Consider the following 23,680-nt stretch of genomic DNA (forward strand, 5'->3'; position numbering starts at 1 on the left):
TCTGTCGGAGTAGTTAGTATATCTACCAGTGGATGTCCCACACATTTAATCATTTTTTATTTATTTTTTAATAAATAGGTCTATAATTCATGCTGATTAATCTCATTGAGTATTTTCTTATCTGCATTGAAGGCCTTCATCTCAGATACTCAACAAGTAAAGTCAAATATGGTAACCGCACTCAATCCATACAGGAGTTAGTGAAAAAACAAGGTGTTTTTATACATGCAACGTTTCAGCTGTAACCCAGCCTTTTTCAAGCATGCCAAAACGGGGGAAGCGTGCGTGCACATATTTATAGTGGTGTGACATCATAAAGGTGCGACCACCCATTAGGTTCAGAGGTCACATAATGAAATCACAACTTTATGTAGTTTGAGTGCTGTCACCATATGTGATTTACTTGTTGATAGTGTATGGGTGAGTCAGACCAAACCCAGTAGGTGACGTGCACTGGAAGGACTTCAATTTAGGTGCTGTTTAAACTTGCTTTACACCTAAGTAGCAGATGTTCACAGTATTCTAGCGTTCACCCATTCAAGTGAATGGGAGAAGTCTGTAATAATGTGAGCCGCCGCTACAAGTGTCGGCTATTCACAGTAAAAGCAGATAAGGGATGAAAGGGAAGAAGCGCTCGTAGTAGTGTTTCGACCCCTTCAAAACAGCTGATCGGTGGAGGTGCCAGGAGTCTGACTCCAACCAATGAGATATTGATGGCCTATCTTGAGCAAAAACTAATATAAATGGAGATCTAATATTTGCAGCAAATTAGATTAGTTAAGCAGCGACCAAGGTGAATTTGACTTTGACAATGCGAATTGAGAGCTGCTGGCACATTTCCTTGTGTGTAGTACAGTAGACTAGCTGGCTCCAGTATGATGATCTAGGTGCAGCACACAAGACTTAAAACCCACCGTGGATCATAGACATTTTTTTTTCCCTCTTACTGCTAATTAAATGCAGTTGTATCTAAAATAATAAAGGGCATAGTCTCGTGCTGGGAATAATTTACGAACACCTATGGCAATCCCTGATGCACTGACAATAACTACTGTATATCACATGCGAATCCTAAGGAAATCCTGAAATTACAACCTGTTGGGCATACTTGAGTACTGGAGAAACATTGATCTAGCTGATCTGGGAATTGTATTGTCTCCTTTCTACTTTGGTGTCTACTAAATCATTACAGCATGTAAGGGTGAAGAGGATGGACTTATGTCTTTTTTCAGCCTCACATACTATGTAGAACTATAGACACCTCCAAAGAAATATCTCAAATGAAACCGTCCTAACCTATTACTTTTTAATCTCCATAATTTTATCCACCATCATAAATGGCGACTTCAAATTTTATTTCAAGTCAAAAACATAAAATATATAAATGCATGATAAATATGTCCATGTAAATGTATTTAATAATTGTATGGTGCTTTATTTTAGCATTTTGTTTCTGTGTAATGTAATCCATGAAATCCTTGGAGGATGTTGTGGATTGCTGAATTTGCCATCAGCCTATCTTTTAGGCTCAGTTCACATCTGCACCCTTGCCACAATGCTCTGCCGGATCCATTAAACGATGGATGCTATTGGTGCCCGCTGGACCCCAACGACTAAAATTGAGGTCTGCTAGTAGTCTGTGGTTCCGACAGAATTTGCGAAAGAGCTTGTGACGAATGTAAACAGACTTAAAGGGGTTTTCCAGTCATAAGAAATTGATGGCCTATACGGAGCAAACGCCATCAATATCTGATTGTTGGGGGTCCGACTCCCGGCACCCCTGCCGATCAGCTGTTTTGAAGGGGTCTTGACGCTCCTGCGAATGCTGTTTCCCCTTCATGTCTTATCTACTCGTACTGTGAATAGGCGACACACAAGTAGCAGAAGTTCACAGTATTATATTCTTCACCCATTCAAGTGAAGAATTCCCACCTACTCAGGAACGGGGGAGGAGGCTGTGTCATAGATGGAGAATAAAGTATGTCTCACTGGGCCCTGATTAGAACAGAGAACTTCTAAAGGTATTTTGTCACGAGCAAGGGAAGATGGAGAGGGATGGGAAAGAAGAAAGTGATGAAGTTGGTTAGCTCTCCAGAAATCTAAAGAACATGGGTCCGAAGTATTCGTAAGAGACTCCAGAGAGTGCCAAGATCCCCCTACAAGAAAATAAGGCTCGAAAGATAGCAGAGGAGGCCCAGCGTTAAAAGACTGGATCTGACAGACCCGGCGTGAATGAGGGATGACCCAAAACCAAGAGCAAGGTGGAGGGGCAAGGCAACAGCTAGTTTGCGATGGATCGTTTAATTACTGCCAATGTAGGGGGGATGGTAGAACGAGGTGGGGAAATAGCGGGTAGTAGACAACCAACGGATGATCTGAAGGGGAGTGAGGCAGAAATGCGATTCCAGAGAATCCCATAATTTGGTATCTACGTGTCGATGCCAATCTAGTAAGATGGGCGAGCACAAAATAGGTGTGGATATTAGGTAAGCCGATTCCACCGAACTCTTTAGTTCTATATAGGATCGCCTTTGAGATTCCGGCCGGTTTGTTGTTCCATATGTACTCCGTAAATAGGGTGGCTACTCTGGGGAATAGGGAGATATAGTATCCTGGGGAGGTTATTCTTCAGAATTGAGCAGCGGCCAAACCAGGTGAAAGTGGCACGCGACCATAGGTCTAGATCCGTCTTTATGGGCGGAAGAAGCTAAGGGAAATTTGCCTGATGAAGTCCCGATGTGCGTGGGGTAAGCTGGATTCCAAGGGATTACACTGTATTGCTGAAATATCTATATTCTGGCGAATACATCTAAGGAGGGGTTCTAAAGTGAGCATGAAAATGAGGGGGGACAGGGGGCAGCAATGGCAGGTGGCGTTTGTAATGGGAAAATAGTACCTCATTACTGCTAACAGCTGCCGAGGGATGGGAATATAGGCTGCCACTCCAATATAGCATATTATAACCAAGACATACAGTGAAGGAAATAAGTATTTGATCCCTTGCTGATTTTGTAAGTTTGCCCACTATCAAAGACATGAACAGTCTAGAATTTTTAGTTTAGGTTAATTTTACCAGTGAGAGAGAGATTATATTTAAAAAAAAAAACAGAAAATCACATAGTCAAAATTATATATATTTATTTGCATTGTGCAAAGAGAAATAAGTATTTGATCCCCTACCAACCATTAAGAGTTCAGCCTCCTCCAGACCAGTTACACGCTCCAAATCAACTTGGTGCCTGCATTAAAGACAGTTGTCTTAAATGGTCACCTGTATAAAAGACTCCTGTCCACAGACTCAATTAATCAGTCTGACTCTAACCTCTACAACATGGGCAAGACAAAAGAGCTTTCTAAGGATGTCAGGGACAAGATCATAGACCTGCGCAAGGCTGGAATGGGCTACAAAACCATAAGTAAGACGCTGGGTGAGAAGGAGACAACTGTTGGTGCAATAGTAAGAAAATGGAAGACATACAAAATGACTGTCAATCGACATCGATCTGGGGCTCCATGCAAAATCTCACCTCGTGTGGTATCCTTGATCCTGAGGAAGGTGAGAGCTCAGCTGAAAACTACACGGGGGGAACTTGTTAATGATCTCAAGGTAGCTGGGACCACAGTCACCATTCTTGGAATGGTAACACATTATGCCGTAATGGATTAAAATCCTTCAGTGCCCGCAAGGTCCCCCTGCTCAAGAAGGCACATGTACAGGCAAGTCTGAAGTTTGCAAATGAACATCTGGATGATTCTGAGAGTGATTGGGAAAAGGTGCTGTGGTCAGATGAGACTAAAATTTAGCTCTTTGGCATTAACTCAACTCGCCGTGTTTGGAGGAAGAGAAATGCTGCCTATGACCCAAAGAACACCGTCCCCACTGTCAAGCATGGAGGTGGAAACATTATGTTTTGAGGGTGTTTCTCTGCTAAGGGCACAGGACTACTTCACCGCATCAATAGGAGAATGGATGGAGCCATGTACCGTCAAATCCTGAGTGACAACCTCCTTCCCTCCACCAGGACATTAAAAATGGCTCGTGGCTGGGTCTTCCAGCACGACAATGACCCGAAACATACAGCCAAGGCAACAAAGGAGTGGCTCAAAAAGAAGCACATTAAGGTCATGGAGTGGCCTAGCCAGTCTCCAGACCTTAATCCCATCGAAAACTTATGGAGGGAGCTGAAGATCCGAGTTGCCAAGCGACAGCCTCGAAATCTTAATAATTTACAGATGATCTGCAAAGAGGAGTGGGCCAAAATTCCATCTAACGTGTGCAAACCTCATCAACTACAAAAAACATCTGACTGCTGTGCTTGCCAACAAGGGTTTTGCCACCAAGTATTAAGTCTTGTTTGCCAAAGGGATCAAATACTTATTTCTCTGTGCACAATGCAAATACATATATATAATTTTGACAATGTGATTTTCAGTTTTTTTAAAAAATATAATCTATCTCTCACTGGTAAAATTAACCTAGCCTAAAAATTCTAGACTGTTCATGTCTTTGACAGTGGGCAAACTTACAAAATCAGCAAGGGATCAAATACTTATTTCCTTCACTGTATATGTTTGTTTAAGGTTTTGGATAAGGAGCCCCCAATCCACATGGTCAAATGCTTTTTCGGTGTCTGTAGAAAGTGAGATCGCAAGAGAAGAGATAATGGAAGATGTTAATGGCCCTTGTTGTGGTGTTCCCGGCTTTCCTGGTAGGCATGAAGCCCACATGATCCCAACGAATGATGAACTGTAGTAGGGGGGGGGGGGCAGAGAGGATTTTGGAAAACAACTTAAAGTCAATGTTAAAGAGGCTCTGTCACCAGATTTTGCAGCCCCTATCTGCTATTGCAGCAGATAGGCGCTGCAATGTAGATTACAGTAACGTTTTTATTTTTAAAAAACGAGCATTTTTGGCCAAGTTATGACCATTTTCGTATTTATGCAAATGAGGCTCGCAAAAGTACAACTGGGCGTGTTGAAAAGTAAAAGTACAACTGGGCGTGTATTATGTGCGTACATCGGGGCGTGTTTACTACTTTTACTAGCTGGGCGTTGTGTATAGAAGTGTCATCCACTTCTCTTCACAACGCCCAGCTTCTGGCAGTGCAGCACTGTGACGTCACTCACAGGTCCTGCATCGTGTCGGCACCAGAGGCTACACTTGATTCTGCAGCAGCATCAGCATTTGCAGGTAAGTAGCTACATCGACTTACCTGCAAACGCCGATGCTGCTGCAGAATCATCTGTAGCCTCTGGTGCCGACACGATGCAGGACCTGTGAGTGACGTCACAGTGCTGCACTGCCAGAAGCTGGGCATTGTGAAGAGAAGTGGATGACACTTCTATACACAACGCCCAGCTAGTAAAAGTAGTAAACACGCCCCGATGTACGCACATAATACACGCCCAGTTGTACTTTTACTTTTCAACACGCCCAGTTGTACTTTTGCGAGCCTCATTTGCATAAATACGAAAATGGTCATAACTTGGCCAAAAATGCTCGTTTTTAAAAAATAAAAACGTTACTGTAATCTACATTGCAGCGCCTATCTGCTGCAATAGCAGATAGGGGTTGCAAAATCTGGTGACAGAGCCTCTTTAAGAAGATAGATGGGTCTATAATTAGGACATTGAGAGTGCTCCTTACCTTTCTTGGGGATAACCGAGATATGATCTTTGAGTGTATCCGAGGAGAGAGCGCAGTTGGTGGTGAGTGAGTTATATTCGAGAGGAAATTAACTTGGAGCTCAGGGAGAAAGGTTTTATGGTAAGTTAAAGGGAGGTCACCAGGGCCCCGTGCTTTGACAGTCTGAGAGTGTTTAAGGACTGATTGCAGTTCAAGAAGTTCGATGGAATTTTCTAGGGCAGACTAAACCTTCTGGGGGAGTGTAGGGAGACCAGATGAACATAAATAATTGTCTATGGGGAGCTTGTGGGCGAAGAGGGCTTCTCTGCTTTTTTTTTTTTTTTTTTTTAACCATATGTTGTCATGTCAAGAAAAAATTACCTTGGTGTGACTGACATTCTATTTAGACTTCTAGCAGGGCAATATAACAGTGACATTATTCATACCAGTCACCCAGTGACAAAAGACCCAACCCTTAGTTTTATTATTCTGGACTTCTGATCATGAATAAGACTGATAAGATTGCTTTAGCAGTCAGGTAAGTTGATGGGACAGAGACGGCACATAGCAATGGTACCTAAATGTATGAGTCATTATCATAGCTATTGGGTAAAATCACTATCATTACGGAAATATGTGACCAAATCCAAGTGTTGAATCTAAGGTTGGCCATGGACATAATATAATTGTCAGCTAAAATAATTTTAAACTGGCAACCAATATTATAGAGCTTTTTCCTATAACTGGTGGACATTGCTTATAGTCCTACCACCAAAATGCAAATAAAATGTTTTCCAATAGGTTTTCACAGTTGTCATGTATCGATCAATTGAATCACGTCTTGCTGACGCACAACATGATTCTCTCTTTATTCTGTTTGGCTGAATAATCTTGTTATATTTGATATATTTGTTGTGCGTCAGTCACAAGAAAATTGCATGAACACCACAAACACTAATAACACTGCTGTAAATGCTGAATATGGTAAGATGGAGCTCTAGAAAGTTGAACTGTAGGACCGGTCTTGCTGAGATGTGCTGCATGTCATTTCGGCAGCAGGTCCTCAATTGTACCCTATGACTGTGCCACATTGAATGTTAGTTTTTAAAGATTGGCACTATGCCCCGTTTGCGTGTGGTCAAACCTGCTAATTGGAACAGTTGTCCGCATACGTTTGGCTGTGAGTGTAGATATTAATTTTTTTATTATTTTTTAGTATATTATTTGCATATTTTAATCTATTTGAAGGCATTTTTTTTAAGGAAAAAGGATCAATTCAAATATGGGAAGTAAAATATGAAGTTCTCCACACTTCTCATTTAGATATTTTTCTTTGTTTTTAATAAGGCTGAGCGTTCATTTAATTTGCCATAAGCTTCATCTAATCTGATCTAGTAAAATACCTCTTTTCTATCCTCGGCATCATTTCCCGGCCATGCAGTCTCTATGGAAACCACTAAGCTAAGTGATGTGCAGGACCCAAGCAGAAGGATGGCTGAACAGTAGGCAAGTGGTGGTGTGTGCCCCTGACGTCACGGTCTCAGCCTATTGATAGGACAATCGGGTCAACTCCCATCCGGGATGCTTCTACATTGCTTCTTCATTACAGCATGCTGCCAGTGAGATCTACTGCAGGCTTCTGAACCCATTATTTTATTTTTCCATTTTTCCTCCATCTCTACCACCTCGATCTGTTTCCTAAGAAGATGTTTTTTATGGTGTCACGGTCCTATATATCGCTCTGTACGCCATGTGATGATCACAGCCGAGAGGCCTGGTTGAGGTTCACCTGACAGTCCATTCCTTGTTACAGTAAGGAACATTGACTATGCAGAAATTTATAGAAGAGGATTATTATCAGCTGGACTGGTGGTACGAGGATTGTGCTGATGGTAATGAGGCTTTCTGCTGGTGATGAGGAATGATGTCTCTGGAATGTAATGCATGCATTGTAAGAATTCTGAATGGATTACACTATTATTTCTCTCCAGTTACTGTAACAAAGGCAGTTGTGGTTATCGGTGTATATAGAAGAAGCATGCGGATTACGGCAGCCAGCATCCGTGGAGTAGAAATGTGTTCTGGCAATGAAGGGGTGAAATAATTGATCTCCACGTGGTGACTAGGGAATCTATTTAAAACCTATAGGGTCATTTGTAAGAGATGTGGACTAGGATTGCGGACGACTCATTAAATATTCATGAAATGTTATTTGTGTTTTTGTCTGATTCTTTTTTTTTTAACCCTTTTATTGTCAGCAGGCTTTGCGGCAAATGATCATTGGCTTTTCTGACAGGGTAGAGATTTTCCCAAATGCTGTATAGATGTATGTATGTATATGTATAATGATCAAATTGTGTGATCTATAATGCAGCCACCCTCATGCTGCCACCTTGCGTCTTATTCCCCGATGTAATATATTTGTGAGTTGCAGGATCCGGCTATTATTATTGCAGTGGATGTTCTTTTATCTGACTAGCGGTTTTCATACCGTATGTAACATTAAAAATGAATGATTTTGTTGTGCTGTAGTCTTTAGATCTGTATTTTTACCCATGACGTTGTACTGCACTGTCCGTTTATTAGTATGCATGGTATCTGCGGTGCTTTCCGTGAACTCTTATTGAATGAGTGGGCACAGACAATGCGAGTAAGCCTTGTGCCATGTCCCTGCTGTTCAAACACAATGAGACTTTCTCTGTCTTGTGATTTCTAAGATACTCTTATAGAAATGGAATCTGCCCGACGACGCTTAATAACATTCTGTTTTTATTCACAATATTGTGCTGTATATATTTTCCCTCCCCATTTTGTCATTTTCTCTGTTGTATACAGTTTTTTTATTTTTTTACGGTGAAGTACTGACCCTCACGCAAGTAACGTGTCCGCTCATGTTTGGAGTACCCCAATGGGTTTGTCAAGCATTGAACAGGACTTGCAATAATTGAATCATGCAACATCATTCCCTCACTATTCAGCTTTGAGCACTATGTATTAATAACAGTAAATATAGTGGTGCCATCATTTTAATATTAAGTGTCAATGAATGCAAACTGTGGGTATCTGAGCATAAGGCCTTATGATAATGTTAACCTATGTAGATTTTTTTTTTACCTCCTTCTGACGCTGTATGTTTGTATGTCTGTTTCTGTTTCTGTTTATGGATCCTCCATACTGGATCTGTTTTTTGCCCCTAAGCTAGTGGGAAGGAGAACTGGCTTTGAAGCAGGAAGTTCTTCTGAACTCATAGGGTACCCTTGCAGAATACTATACGGAAACATATGGTTAGAAATATGATACCATGGAAGTTTAAAGGGTAACTAAACGTTCATCAAACTTCTGACATGTCATAGTGACATGTCAGAAGTTTAGTGGGGGTCCGAGCACTGAGACCCCCACCAATCGCTAAAGCGAAGCGGCAGAAGCGCTCGTGTGAGCGCTGAGCTGCTTTATTTCTGTAAGGCTTTTTCCGCAAATAGATGTAGCGGTGTGTGGACTCCATAGAAAGTCTATGAGCCCGTACACCACTACATCGGCTTCCCACTAAAAGCCGAACAGTAACTAAGCGGCTCAGCACGAGCACTTCTGCCGCTCCATTTCAGTGTTTTGGTGCGGGTCTTGGTGCTTGGACCCTCACCAATCAAAACTTATGACGTGCCACTATAACATGTTGGAAGTTTGTTGAACGTTTAGTTACCCTTTTAAGTGGGGTTTGTGCAAATGTAATAAATGACAATTGGTACCAATTTTTCATATGGTTTGTGTGCATGAGGCATTAGTGTTATGGTGAAGACGTTTGGAAATCTTAGGTGTGCATTACTTTGCCTAGTTGCTTTGGCAGAATTAGGAAGTCATTGAAACTGACATTATCCCTGGAGTACAGCTTTATCCAAAATTCTATTAATATACTGTAATTGTACAAAAAATAAGTTTGTCAGCAGCAACAAGAGGTGGCCTTTGTCCCGTAGCAGGTGCAAATATAAAACGAATAGGGAATATGTGCAGCATACTAAGGCTGTGTCCACATCTGCATCCTGACCACCGTCGCAGATTCTGACAAAAATCCTGGCCAAAATAGGGCAGCATGCAGTGCTATCTTGTCTGGTAAAATGACGGAAACCTGAAGGAACCCATTAAGGTCAATGGGTTACATCAAGCGCCGTTGGTGTCAGTCATGTGACAGATCTGACTCTTCCATTATTTTTGTTTTTCAGTTACAATAACATAATAGAAAGAAGGAATTAGCGACGCAGATGTGAATAGAGCCTAAATATAATCATGTTATTACAACAGTGATGCAGATTTCAAATCCCCTGTGTAAAATGTCAGCATTGAGTGAATCTCGGTGCCTATTTCCAATTGAATTCAATGGGACAAGGTTTATTTCCATTTTTAAATGTGGAATACTAACCAATTGCGCTCGAAATTCCATTGTGTGAAAATGGCCTTAGGAAATTAACCAAAATTCAACAATTTATGCTTCGTTCACATCTGCATCGGACCTCCGTTCATGGGTTCCTTCGGAGCTTTCCGTCAGGGGAACCCATGAACGGAATCCAAATTGAACCAAACGGAAACCATAGGTTTTAGTTTGCATCACCATTAATTTCAATGGTGACGGATCTGATGCAAATGGTTTCCGTTTGTCACCGTTGTGTAAGGGTTCTGTCGTTTTGACGGAATGAATAGCGCAGTCGACTACGGTGTTGATTCCCGACAAAATGACGGAGCCCTTAAACAACGATGACAAACGGAAACCATTTGCACCGGATCTGTCGCCATTGAATAGCGGAAAGCTCAGACTGAACCCATGAACGGAGTCCCGACACAGATATGAATGAAGCCTTAGATGATCACACAGGAGGAAAAGGATTTGCGAATCGGGTGTCCGTTCTATATCAGTACAGAAGGAAGGACCTGGTGCCTTTGTATCATGGGAGAAATAATGTTTAAATCTAGAAAATTCCATTCATCCAGGACATGATCTGGAAAACGTAATAATAAGGCCTCATGCACATGACCGTAGCCATGTGCACGTCCGTGATTTTCGGGTCATGCACATGGCCGCGGCCATTCTTTTCAATGAGCCCGAACCGCAGAAGACGACCGTAATAAGACATGTCCGTTCTTTCTGCGGTGCAGGCTCCCGGGCAATGCACGGACCGTAGAAAATACGGTCGTGTGCATGGCCCCATAGAAATGAATGGGGCCGCAATTCTTCCGTGGATTTTCGGGGGAATTGCGGCCGCAAAAGCACGTTCGTGTGCATGGGGCCTTAGGCTGCTAAAATAGTAACATTCTGGATTAGCAGGAATATTTGTATAATGTGTGTATGTTAGTGTCATATTCAGTAGCTCAGACTTTCATCAGTGCCAAAAATGCTGTATTGTTGAAATATGAAGGCTTTATTTTCTGTGATATTTACTTTATTTCTATTTACTATATTTTTTTGTTTGTCTGTTTTATTACTGTCTTTAATGGGGTTGTCCGGACATTTTTCTATTGATGGCTCGTCTTTAGGATAGGTCATCAATATCAGAGCGGCAGGAGTCTGACTCCCAGCACCCACGCCGATCAGCTCATTGATGGGGCTCCGGTGTTAGTCGCCGCAGTCTGTTTACAGGCACAGTGCTGTACACATCTGGAGCAGCTGTGATTGGGACTGCAATCCCAGCCGCCACCGAGGTGTATGGCGATGGTCCTGGTAAAAACTCAAGAGGCTGCGGCGACGAACGCCATGGCCCCTTCAGTCAGCTGATCGGCAGGGGGGCCAGGAGTCCCCCACTAATCTGATATTGATGACCTATCTTAAGGTTAGACTATCAATGAAATATGTCCAGACAACCCCTTTAATAACTTGAGACATGGTTAACTCCCTTTTAAAGGTTTTTTTTGCTCACAGAAAAATGTACAGTAATTTATCTTCCAAAAATTATTAACTAACATACGTATACTTTCCGAATGAAGTGCTTTTGTGAGATCATATCGCACTCCCCCGTCCCCGGCACTCCTGTTAGTTCCTCTGTTTATATTGATTTGTTGCCTTTATTGCACAGTACCCCCCCCCCCCCCCTCTGAGACAACATGTCACAGTCCGTGTCTAAAACTGGGCTTGGCTGCTCTCCTGCTCTTTCTGCAATCACCCCCCCCATCATCACATCAGTGGTCACATGATCACAGATACCGAGTACATAAGCCCAAATGCACATGTGCTATCATTGGACTGTACTGTGTAGTGCGCTTGCATCCTAACTCTGGACCAGTAATACAGCTGGGCATTCGGGTATAGAACTAAACACAGACTTTGCATTTCTGGAAAAGTTAATAGGAAAACCTGATGTAAACCACTAGAAGACACACATCTCTACTTATGACTGGTATTTTTTCCTTTTGTTCGTCAGAGTACCCCCTTTAAGGCCTCCTTCACACATTTTTTTTCCCCATTTGCCTTTTTAAAACACGGTAAAAAAAACACCATACCTTTTCAAGATTTCAATGGCGTTTTTTTCTTTTTGTGCCGTTTTGTATTGGAGGTTTTTCTGGAGTTTTGAAGTCCTATAGAGTAGCCTATGGAGAAATACGGCATACCTATAGCATGCAGAGCTTTGATAATAATGTCACGGTCACGCCACACGCTAAGGCCGAATTCAGATTACCGTAGTATACGTCCGTGTGACAGCCGATAAAACAACGGCCGTCATGCCGACGCATGTATTTCAATCGGGCTGTTTACACGGCCGTTGTTTCAACGGACTGTGTGAAGGGTCTGTTGAAAAATACATCTCCTATTTTCTTCCGTTTTTACGGATCTCTCAATACACTCAAGTCTATGAGCGATCTGTGAAAACGGGACCCTGCACGGGTGCAACTCGGACGTGAAAAAGCTAACTGCGTGTATGTCGGCCCCTTCTCCCTGATCGTCAGGTTCTCTGATCGCCAAGCTCCCATCGGCACAAGGATTACACGTTCTCAAGCAGATACATGTTGTAAAAGGTTGTGAGTGGTTCCACAGGGGAGTCCACGAGTAAGTCCACACACTGCTCAGCTTGTGTCACAGAAAGAGGGCGTACGCTGACTCATTTCGTCACCACGTGACTTCCTCAGAGCGTAACTCCATCAATAATCACCTATTTAAATAGACTGGCAGCCAATCAGAAATCAAGGTCGACGTCATTCAATTCAGTTCAGTCCTAAGTACATAATATAGTATTAGATAGGTATACAAATTCACTTTTGGCCTAAAACTAAACTTTGCTAGAGTTGTCTGGCAGCTGCTTATCTCCCTTAAATAGGTGTGTTAACGGGGTTGTCTGGGAAGAGTGCTTTCCAGTTGTGCCATTATATCCTGATGTATACTGTACATACAGTAAAGGATTAAGAAAATTGTCGTTTTTATTGTCAAAAAGGCTCGCATTTTTGGGGGGTCATATACCCCTTTAGCTCACTCCATAGCTAAAATTAGAATTGCAAAGGAAAGTCAGACTAGCTTCCTGCATCTGCTATATCGCACACAATTTATTTACCCCCTACTTGTGTTCCTATCCTGTAGTGCTTGTGCACATCTATAGAGATTGCACACAACCGGCTGGCAAAGATAGTCACAGGGAGAACACCAGGTTATGTGGCAGATTAACATGATTCTTTGGGGCAGGACTTTTTGAATCTCCCCCCCCCCCCTAGTGTCTCTTCAGCCACACCATGGCAACTCCTCAGCAGCACTTAACATGCCAAAGGAGGGTCATGTTGATGTGGTGTGGATAATGCGCTGCACACACTATATTACAGTGCCAAGTCCCCATTAGCCCCTAGTGAGGTTCTTTTTAAGGTTTAAAACTCCTAATGATGAAATACTGTTTGTTTGTTTTTTGTTTTTATTATTATGCACTTTTTATTTTTACTCTGTTCACATCTGCGTCTCTGTTAGGGGCCTCCATGGCAGTCTCGGTGAGCAATACCAGAAAAATTGTGCAGAATTCTATGCTATTTCTTCTGATAAAATGACTGGCACACTCTTGGAAACCCATTAAAGTCAATAGGTTCTATCGGGTGCCATTAGTATCCGTGATGCAATGGCTCTGGCACTATAGTTTTTTTTTTGTGTTCTTCTGTTCCTATGATGGAGCGGAAAAACGTAGATGTGGAAAGCGCCTAAATGCTTATGTAAACCACAGCCTAGTTCTATCGATGTTTTCTCACAAGCATATATGCGTGTCAGGATTTTGTAACTATGGTAACACAGAAGTAGTTCAGTCTGTGAAGTTGAAATCATGCATGCGTTGTGGGGTTTTTCAGAATGCATGGGCCCACATTTGCAAAGCAGTTTATGCCAGTTTTTGGAGTGAACCTCGCCACTAAAATGTTGCAAATTATGGAATATGACATCTTAGCGGAAAAATTTGCAACTTTTCTTGTCCCGCGCCAAATTTGTAAGTGATGGGAAAAGTCGGTATGGTCTCAAGGAGACTTCGTTATGGCCAGATTGACCAAATAGAGTAGGTGGAAATGACGCAAATGAGCAGCTGTAGATTTTATTTCCTAAGTGTTACAGGAAGGTGAAAATCCTCCAAAGAGTTGTGCACTTTTTAATAAATTTGTCTCAAATCACTCCAACTGCCTCCTTTACTTAGACTGGCCTAAAAGACCCCAGTCTTACTGTATGTGGGCCATAGACTTAAAGAGGCTCTGTCACCAGATTTTGCAACCCCTATCTGCTATTGCAGCAGATAGGCGCTGCAATGTAGATTACAGTAACGTTTTTATTTTTAAAAAACGAGCATTTTTGTAGTTATGCAAATGAGGCTTGCAAAAGTCCAAGTGGGTGTGTTTAAAAGTAAAAGTCCAAGTGGGCGTGTATTATGTGCGTACATCGGGGCGTTTTTAATACATTTACTAGCTGGGCGTTCTGATGAGAAGTATCATCCACTTCTCTTCAGAACGCCCAGCTTCTGGCATATCACGCTGTGACGTCACTCACAGGTCCTGCATCGTGTCAGATGAGCGAGGACACATCGGCACCAGAGGCTTCAGTTGATTCTGCAGCAGCATCGGCGTTAGCAGGTAAGTCGATGTAGCTACTTACCTGCAAACGCTGATGCTGCTGCAGAATCAACTGTAGCCTCTGGTGCCGATGTGTCCGACACGATTCAGGACCTGGGGCAGGAAGTGAGTAACGTCACAGCGTGATCTCTCGAGAACACGGCTGTGTCTTCACTGCCAGAAGCTGGGCATTCTGAAGAGAAGTGGATGATACTTCTCGTCAGAACGCCCAGCTAGTAAAAGTATTAAACACGCCCGATGTACGCACATAATACACGCCCACTTGGACTTTTACTTTTAAACACACCCACTTGGACTTTTGCAAGCCTCATTTGCATAACTACAAAAATGGTCATAACTTGGCCAAAAATGCTCGTTTTTTAAAAATAAAAACGTTACTGTAATCTACATTGCTGCAGTAGCAGATAGGGGTTGCAAAATCTGGTGACAGAGCCTCTTTAAAGCATCACCCCTGGGGCTGCATTCTGAAAGGGTTTATCAGCTGATCAGCGGACCCCTCTCCATGCTCATATGGCCTAAATGGACAAGGGTTACCGTCATGAGACAACCTCTTTTAAGTTAATGTCATTATTTGCGATAAGCAAATCGGCCTGGTTCAAAAACAGCCGAGCTTGCTGAACTACACGGTTTCCGCAACTCCCATAGCACATAATGGAGAGTGCATGTGTGAAATCAGTGGCCAACTGACCGGGCTGGTCGTGTTTCCCCCATTCTCGAAATAGGTGCATTTCCCATTGCTGGGTATGGCGTCTATCAGACATTTGGATGTGCCATAAATGTCTAGGATGAGAATAACCCTTTAACTACAGGCACTGCCCTAACTGTAACTGCATCATCATTTCTATGTCTGTAGTTTACTGCCAATGAGGGCACATAAATGCATTGGTGCTTTGGTACATATGTGCAGTAATCTATTGTGACCCGTACTGAATTATTATGTGTATCATGGCAAACCACCCCCCGCTTCATATCTTACATTGGATGAATGGCCTGGACCATAATTCTGAGAATTTTCTCTAACTTTAAGCATTGAATGCTGTGTTAAATTATTATTATTTTTTTTTTTTTAAGTATCTTTGTTTGAGTTTAATTTCAAAGGAAAGTTCCTGTCTTTCCTAATCTTTATCACATGCATAACGGAGTTTACATGGGGAGTTTCCAGGTCAAATAATGTGTAAATGACCAGCCAGCTTGGCGTGCGCCTTTTAAGAAATTTGGCAAAAATTACTCCAACAGCCACCTTTACTTAGGTGTGTATACCTGCCTTTGTGAGCAAGTATGGCCTGTTCAGTGATTTTTAAATGAATATAGTTCTTTTTCAGTGATTTGTTTGTCATAGGACTATAGGGACTTGCAATACTATAGGGACCATTGAGGCGTGTTGCGAGCTTGCATATTTTGGCCAAAATATTAACTAATACCTCATGTTTATCATTGATATTTATCGTATATCATGGATATCTGGTCAGGAAGCAGTCAGGCCTTCTAGTGGTGTCGGTATAAGCAAAGGTGCTGGACAGCCCACCTGGTCTAATATTATGGGCATGACTAATAGGCTGTAAGCCACCATGGTGTACTACATGCACCCATGTGACTGACACTCGTATAAAATATATATTTACTTTATTAGCCACCCTTGTCATGAATAGTAGGCGTGAGAGTGGGTGTTCATCAGTATTAGGGATGCACGATGCATCGAAATTTCGATGCTGGGCGGGGGCAAACGGTTCAATACCATCAATTTATGTATTTCGATACTAAGCTGTGTGGCTGCACAGCTTTAGTATTGAAATAAATGAAGAGAACATGGCGCGCACGCAGTGTAAAGCGCCCATGATCTCTCCTTACAGTGACCCTTTCCCTGCCCTTTTTCTCACATTCCAGATTATCATTGGTGGCAGTAGAGAAAGGAAGGAGCGTTCCTCTCTCCTACTTTGACGCCCCACTCGTCTTTAGTGCCGGCCGCGTCACAGTAGGAGGGAGGAACGCTCCTCCTTACTTTCTCTACTGCCACCAATGATAATCTGGAATGTGAGAAAGGGGCAGGGATGGGACTGTCACGAGCGGCACAGGTTTCCTGATGACTGACCTGTGACGCTCGCGCTGCAGTGTAGCGACAGATCGGCTCCAGGCAGGTATTACAGCAGAGCACTAGCTTGAAATAAAGGCAGCCAGCATTGAGGAATATTGGGGTTAATGTGACCCACATTAACCCCAATGTTGCCATTATGTGAGGGAAATTATGAAGTCACTTAATATTAATGTGAGGCACTTGGTGGTATGAATTTAGTACCTCCAGGTGCCTCCCATTAATAGTAATTAACCCCATCATGTACATCACACTAACTCAATGTTGCCCATTACAACTGTGAGCGAGGTACTTAATGGGATCACTTACTATAATGATTATAATGGGGACCACTGGGTTAATGTGTGAGGGAAATGATGTGGTTAATTTACATGGTTGTGTTTGGTGCGTGAGATACAGACAGTATGTCACCCGCTTTTCCTGCATCCAACGTAGTTCAGAAAGCCGAGCTCCCAGCATCATAGTCATCCATGATGCTGAGAGTCACTGTCTCCCCGTGGGAATACTGTCCTGTAGTGTAATCATGTTTTCAGTACGGGAGCCCGGCTTTCTGAACCATGTTGAATCCAGGAAAAGCGGGTGACATACGGTCTGTATCTCACGCACCGAACACAGCCATGTGAATTAACCACATAATTTCTGTCACACATTAACCCAATGAGGCCCACTATAATCATTATAGTAAGTGATCCCATCAAGTACCTCGCTCACACTTGTAATGGGCAATATTGGGTGTGAGGTACATGATGGGGTTAATTACTATTAATGTGAGGCACATGGAGTTTCAAAATTGATAACACCCTGTGCCTCACATCAGAAAATTGTAGGACTTTATATTTTAGAGGTTTTTTTTTTTTATTGTTGGCAAAGTATCGTTTTGGTATCGAGTATCGCAATACTACTCTAAGTATCGGCATCGAAAACCAAATTCTACTATCGGGACAACCCTAATCAGTATATTGCACCTGTGCAATCTCCCTCTATGTACCATTGTGGTTTGTCTGCATCCTGCTCGGAGGTGGTGTGTGTACCTGCCCTCATGAATAAGTATGGCCAGTTAAGTGATTTTAAAGGGAACCCGTCACCAGCATTTCACCTATTGAACTTTACTCACCCCTCGCTGGCCGCTGCTGTCAAAAGTTCATTGCTGTTATCCCCTCTCCTAATCTCCTCCGACCATAAATAACGGTGTGCAAAATGGTCTCCTTTTATGGGAATAATCCGGCAGTCTTGTTTGTTCCTCTTTTTATGCCCGCCCACCGCCAAAACCCGGCCTGTCCTTAATGCCGAAATCTCATCGGAGATAGCGTGCATGTGCCCGTCATGTATGGTCTGACACCCTTTCCTGCTCGGGCCTCAAATCTAGTTACTCCGCATGCGCCGCTATGGTGTCCCGGTGTGCGCACGCACCAGAACAGGACAGCGATGCACAAGCGCGGGATTTTGTGTGTGTTGGGGGGGGGGGGAGACAAGGAGCTGTCAATCAAAAGTAAGGATTCGGGGTTAACTTGGAAAGGCTTCGGAATGATTGACGCTTTTCAAACTAATTCATGACTCTTTTATGCTCGTTAGCATACGGCACAGGAACAGGAAAAAATGGAATACTAAAGGTACAGGGCCTACTTAGAAGATAGTTTACATTAAAAAAAATAAATCCACCCACTATCACCAGGTATTGCTGGTTTAATAGGTGAAATGCTAGTGACCGGTTCCCTTTAAATTAATATAGTTTTTTCAGTGATTTGCCTCCTTTACTCAGATGTAAATGTGAGTCAAAATGTCTTGCGCAATTGGCGCTTCCAGACAAGGAAGCAAGTGCTAGTTATCTCGAAAAAGGAAAAAGTAAAATTATATTTTCGCTATATAACTAACTAAAAGGACTCGCTAAGTGATGAGTAGTTACTCCGAACAGCCACTAAAACATAGAAGCCTAAATCACTTATTCACTAAATATCTATCGCTTATGAGAGACGCTCCGTCCAAAAATACAAATGTCGATCATTAGCATCTCTAAAAAACTTGATGGACATGCCTTTTTCTAACCATACTGAGGCCTCATTTACACGAGCGTAATATATGCGCGTGCGACGCGAGTGCGTTGCGTAAAACTCACGACATGTTCTATAATAGTGCGTTTTTCGCGCATCACGCACCCATTGAAGTCAATGGGTGCGTGAAAACCACGCATGCCGCACGGAAGCACTTCCGTGCGAACTGCGTGATTCGCGCAAGAGCTGTCAAACTGAATGTAAACAGAAAAGCACCACGTGCTTTTCTGTTTACAAACATCCGAACGGAGTGTCTTAGACATGAGCGAACCGAACTTTACCGGGTTCGGCCGAACTCGTTTTGACCGAACCCGGCAGGAGACGGTCACTGTGCAGGGTGCTGAAAGAGTTCAACTGGTTCAGCACCCTGGACAGTGACTTCCGATTCCAATATACGTGAACGTGTAAAAAAAAAAAAAAAGTTCTGACTTACCGATAACTCCCGGCTTCTTCCTCCAGTCTGACCTCTCGGGATGACAATTCAGTCCAAGTGACAGCTGCAGCCAATCACAAGCCAAGCACAGGCTGCAGCGGTCACATGGACTGCTGCGTCATCCAGGGAGGTGGGGCCAGATGTCAAGAGAGGCGCGTCACCAAGGATGCGTCACCAAGGCAACGGCCGGGAAGTTCTCGGTAAGTACGAACCTCTTCTTTTTTTTTTTTTTTTAACAGGTTGCTCGCTATGGTGATCGGAATGCACTGTCGAAGGTGCTGAAAGAGTTGCTGCCGATCAGTTAACTCTTTCAGCACCATGGACAGTGACTGACGTCGACTAGCCTCATCTCTATGATGGCGGCTGCACGAAAATCACGCAGCCGCGCATCATACACGGATGACACACGGAGCTGTCGAGTGCCTTTTGCGCACGCAAAACGCTGCGTTTTTTGCTCGCGCAAAACGTACACGCTCGTGTAAATCAGGCCTTACTATGAACTATGTGATACTGAGTAGACTATTCCCAAATCACATTTCCATACTATAATGTTCAAGCCCCGTCATTATGGTAACTTTGTGATGAGTGGACATTACTTCACTTGTAGAACCACTTTCTTGTAATCCGAGAACTACAAAATCCCTAATTACGTGGTGCTTTACCTTCAGTATGTCCTGACGGCTCCTACTCCCGAGCTGCTCATGACTCCTTGTATCAGTGGCCACACTGTCTATACATGTAATACACACAATAGCTGTAGTCACCGCTACCTATACTCTGCCAATGTGGACTGCCCATAATGCGGACCGGAAGTACCAAGATGGTGACTTAAGCTTTGCCATTGCACAGAACCTGTAAGGCAACACAGAGCATGCCACTGTTTTTTTTCTCCCCCATAGATCATTTGTTAATCCCTGAGAAAAAGAATTATCTGTGTGCCTCCATATGAAATTAGGTATAGAAAGAAGTAGAAAAACTTCCCCAGAAAGCAAATGCAGAAGGAATATGTACAGCCAGTCCATGGGAGACAGGAGGTAAGGTGCTATATGTTTATGGAGAGTAAGTTACGCGTTACGAGATCGGACCGATCTCTTCATCGACTCGATTTCCCCTGAGGAAGCTGCACTGAGAGGCAGCGACACACGTGGGGTAGATCTCAACACTACAGCCTTCCGGCTCATGTATATTAGATTTTTTGCTACATTTGGTCCTGCTCCACTTTGTGTCTTTGTTATTCTCTCACTATGCCCTTTTCTGTGTTCTTGCCTTCAACTGCATCCACCTCAGATATTTTCTTGGCATAGCTCCATTCAGGGTTGTTCTATGACATATCAAAATATTTTTTGGAGTAGGTGTCCACAATATCGACCCGTTTTGCTACTATTCCCATATCTGCATTCTTTGTCCTATCTGAGACATACGTTGAGGCTGTAGTTTTGCCCTGCTTATTTGACGTGGGCTCATGTTTGTACGTTTTTAATTGTTTTTAGCTGGTGTGCTATTTTTTTTTATAAAAAGCTTTTCATTTTTGTACTATTTGCATTGGGTGTGCGCTTATCTGATTGTGCTTCTTTTTCTTGTCGTCGTCTCCTCATCCATTGCACTTTCTGCAGCACCCCTGTTACACATTATATGGGGTGTCCATACTTTGCTTGTTCACGATCTCTTCATCAGGAAAAAAAACATTCGGTTCCGATCAGGTAACGCGTAACTTACTCTCCATAAACATATAGCACTTTACCTCCGGTTTCCCATGGTCGGACTGTGCATATTCCTTCTGCGTTTACTTTCTTTGCAAAGAGACAGCGCTAGGGAAGTATTCACATTTTTTGACGGAACGGCCGCACGGTTTCGATAAAACAACGGAAGTGTGCATGGCCACATTGAAATGAATGTGTCAAACAAACGGATAGCGCCCTGATGGAAATAACTGAAGTGGGCATGTTTATGTGGCGTTATTTGGCATTAATGGAAACATGCGGCAGCTACACCATTGCATTTGTATCAATACATTATCCTACATTGTATATTCGGTGTGATATATAAATAAATTATTCTTTTTAGAGACATTATTTAATCCCATCATTGTACTTAATTTGAATAAGATGCGCCCCCCCCACCCCCCCTCCCATTCATATTAGATATCTTGGCGGCTCAAGTTTTAGTATTCTCGTCGTTTTCCTCAGCTATTTTGTAGTCCTGACAATTGTTGTGCGGAGGAATGTAATTGTGGTCATGTCACTTGCAGGGTTAATGAATCATTGACGAGGTCACCTGTTGTCCCACCCTCTGCTGGTTGTAGTATCAGCCGGCACTTCCTTGCTGCAGTTGCTATGAAACTTGTTGGGAGCATACCATTCACAATGTAATGGGGGAAGACAGAATTATAAAAGCATACTTTTTACGCCGTAACTTTTTCTGCACCCTACATGTTTTTGAGCAGTTTATTTTAAATTATTGCTGTATAGCTGTGGCTGCTTCCTATATATACACCTAGCAGTTATCTACTTGGAGGTAATACAGGTGCCTCGCTTCACTTGGGTGTATCCAGGTCCCTGCTGGTTTCTTATGTGTCAGCGGTGAGAGTGCTCAGGTTTAATCACATAGTCCTTTAGCTATAAGTATGTGAGTGATCAGGGATGCTGCCCCATAAATGGGGCTCCTGCTGTCCTTTAACTGTGCCACACATGTGGCCCCTTAGGGGCCCCTCAACTTGTGCCATTGACTATTAGGAAGCATTCATTGCTTTATTAGCAGATTGTCCTCCAAGCCTTGGATATAACTACTTTTAATGATGTCCTTTATCGAGCCGTTGACTGAAGAGGAAAGCTATGAGTGTGACTGTGAAGATGACCAGGAGATGCCGTACGATCATTCTGCTGATCAGCTGGAGTTTATGGAAGAAGGTATATAGATTTGGCTTTGCTAGACGCGATATTGTAGTATATAATAATATACTGGCTTGGCGGATGCCTGTAATGTATTGTTATGAGTTCAAGTACCTGCTCTTCTTGTGTTGTATGATGGCGCTACCGTTGTAAATCGCTAGTGTCACGTTTAATGTAATATTATTTCTTAGATCCCGGTTTTGGGAATGTCTGGATCTTTTGTATGGGTCTAAAGTGACATATAAAAAAATAAAATAAAATAAAAATAATTATATATATATATATATATATGTGTGTAATATGCTGTGGCTTGGAAGATACAGCGAATTAAACCATTATTCCAGTGTGAACAGAGCCTTAAACTCGCTGCACTTTTATATACAAAGCCTTCCCCACTCTTTGACAATTATCTTTATTAACTGTATATGTAATGATGTATTTCATATGTAATTCCTGTCATTTATACAAAAAACATGGCAAAAACATTCCGAAACGCTACGTGAAATGAAAGCAACGACGCGGTGTTGGATTTGTTGTATGTCGGATAACATCAGTGCTGGACAGATCACATTGACTTAGTGAGTTCCTTTGGGTTTCGTCGTGGTGTCTTCGTTTTGACGGGAAGAATAGCGGTGATGGTATCTGCGACACATGTGTTAAAGGCTATGTACACCTTTGGAAACTATTTGATTATTTATATATATATATATATATATCATATATTTTTTTTTTGCGATACAGCTGCTTTGTATCCTGTATACAGAGCAGCTGTATCTAGCTCTGAATCCTGTATCCGTCATATCAGTGGGACTGACCCGGTTCAGTGACAGCGGGTTCAGTGACACGCAGGATCGAGCGGTTATCGATCACATCTAGGTTCATAAATTCGATGTGATCAATAACAGGTGGATCCTTCGTGTCCGAGACGGATACAGGATACAAAGCAGCTGTATCTCAAAAGGCAACGTTTTTTTTAATAAAAAGTAATTAGAAAGTTGCACAAATCAAACGGATACACCTGTTTTTAATCAAAGAACAAATAATTTTTTTTTTAAATATATATAATTATTTATTTTTTTTCCCAAAGGTGTACAGAGCCTTAAAGTCTTAGTCACAGCTGCATCTATTTCTTAGAAAATAAATTACATATTTCTTGCTTTACCATACCTACACGTGCTATAATATAGGTATTGTTTGTGGTAGAAGTATAGAAAATGAGATAATTGTTCTAAACTTTAGTTTTATTGCTTAGCATGAGGTATTTGGTGATTTTTTCTTTTTTTAAGGGTATGTTCACGTAATTCGGGCGTTTTACGCCTGAAGAGATGGCTCCATTACGCCTGCAAACTTCTGTCCGTTGCTTGCAATGGGTTTTATGATGTTCTGTGCAGACGAGGTGTCATTTTACGCGTTGCTGTCAAAAGACAGCTCGTAAAAAGACACCCGCGTCAAAGAAGTGCATGTCACACGCCAAAAAACGGCCGAAAATGCCTCCCATTGATTTCAAGCGGAGGCGTTTTTTCCCGCAAGCAGGAAAAA

The 23,680-nt window shown here is 42.5% G+C and overlaps 1 protein-coding gene across 12 annotated transcripts in view; it reads left to right on the forward strand.

Annotated features, from left to right (window-relative positions):
* TRAK1 (trafficking kinesin protein 1) overlaps positions 1 to 23,680 on the forward strand; it is a 118,416-nt gene that overhangs the window by 23,128 nt on the left and 71,608 nt on the right. For 2 of the 12 annotated variants that reach the window (XM_075827087.1, XM_075827092.1), the window contains exon 1: positions 7,142 to 7,518. The exons of 4 other annotated variants lie outside the window; for them this stretch is intronic. In XM_075827087.1, coding sequence (XP_075683202.1) covers positions 7,455 to 7,518 — 64 coding nt within the window. In that variant the 5' untranslated portion in view covers positions 7,142 to 7,454. Of the gene's footprint in view, positions 1 to 7,141; positions 7,578 to 21,833; positions 22,160 to 23,680 lie in introns of those variants that run through there. 6 more of the 12 variants (XM_075827090.1, XM_075827097.1, XM_075827088.1 and 3 more) reach the window with 6 other exon arrangements.

Source organism: Rhinoderma darwinii, chromosome 5, assembly GCF_050947455.1.
Source record: "Rhinoderma darwinii isolate aRhiDar2 chromosome 5, aRhiDar2.hap1, whole genome shotgun sequence".
Taxonomy (NCBI): Eukaryota; Metazoa; Chordata; class Amphibia; order Anura; family Rhinodermatidae; genus Rhinoderma; species Rhinoderma darwinii.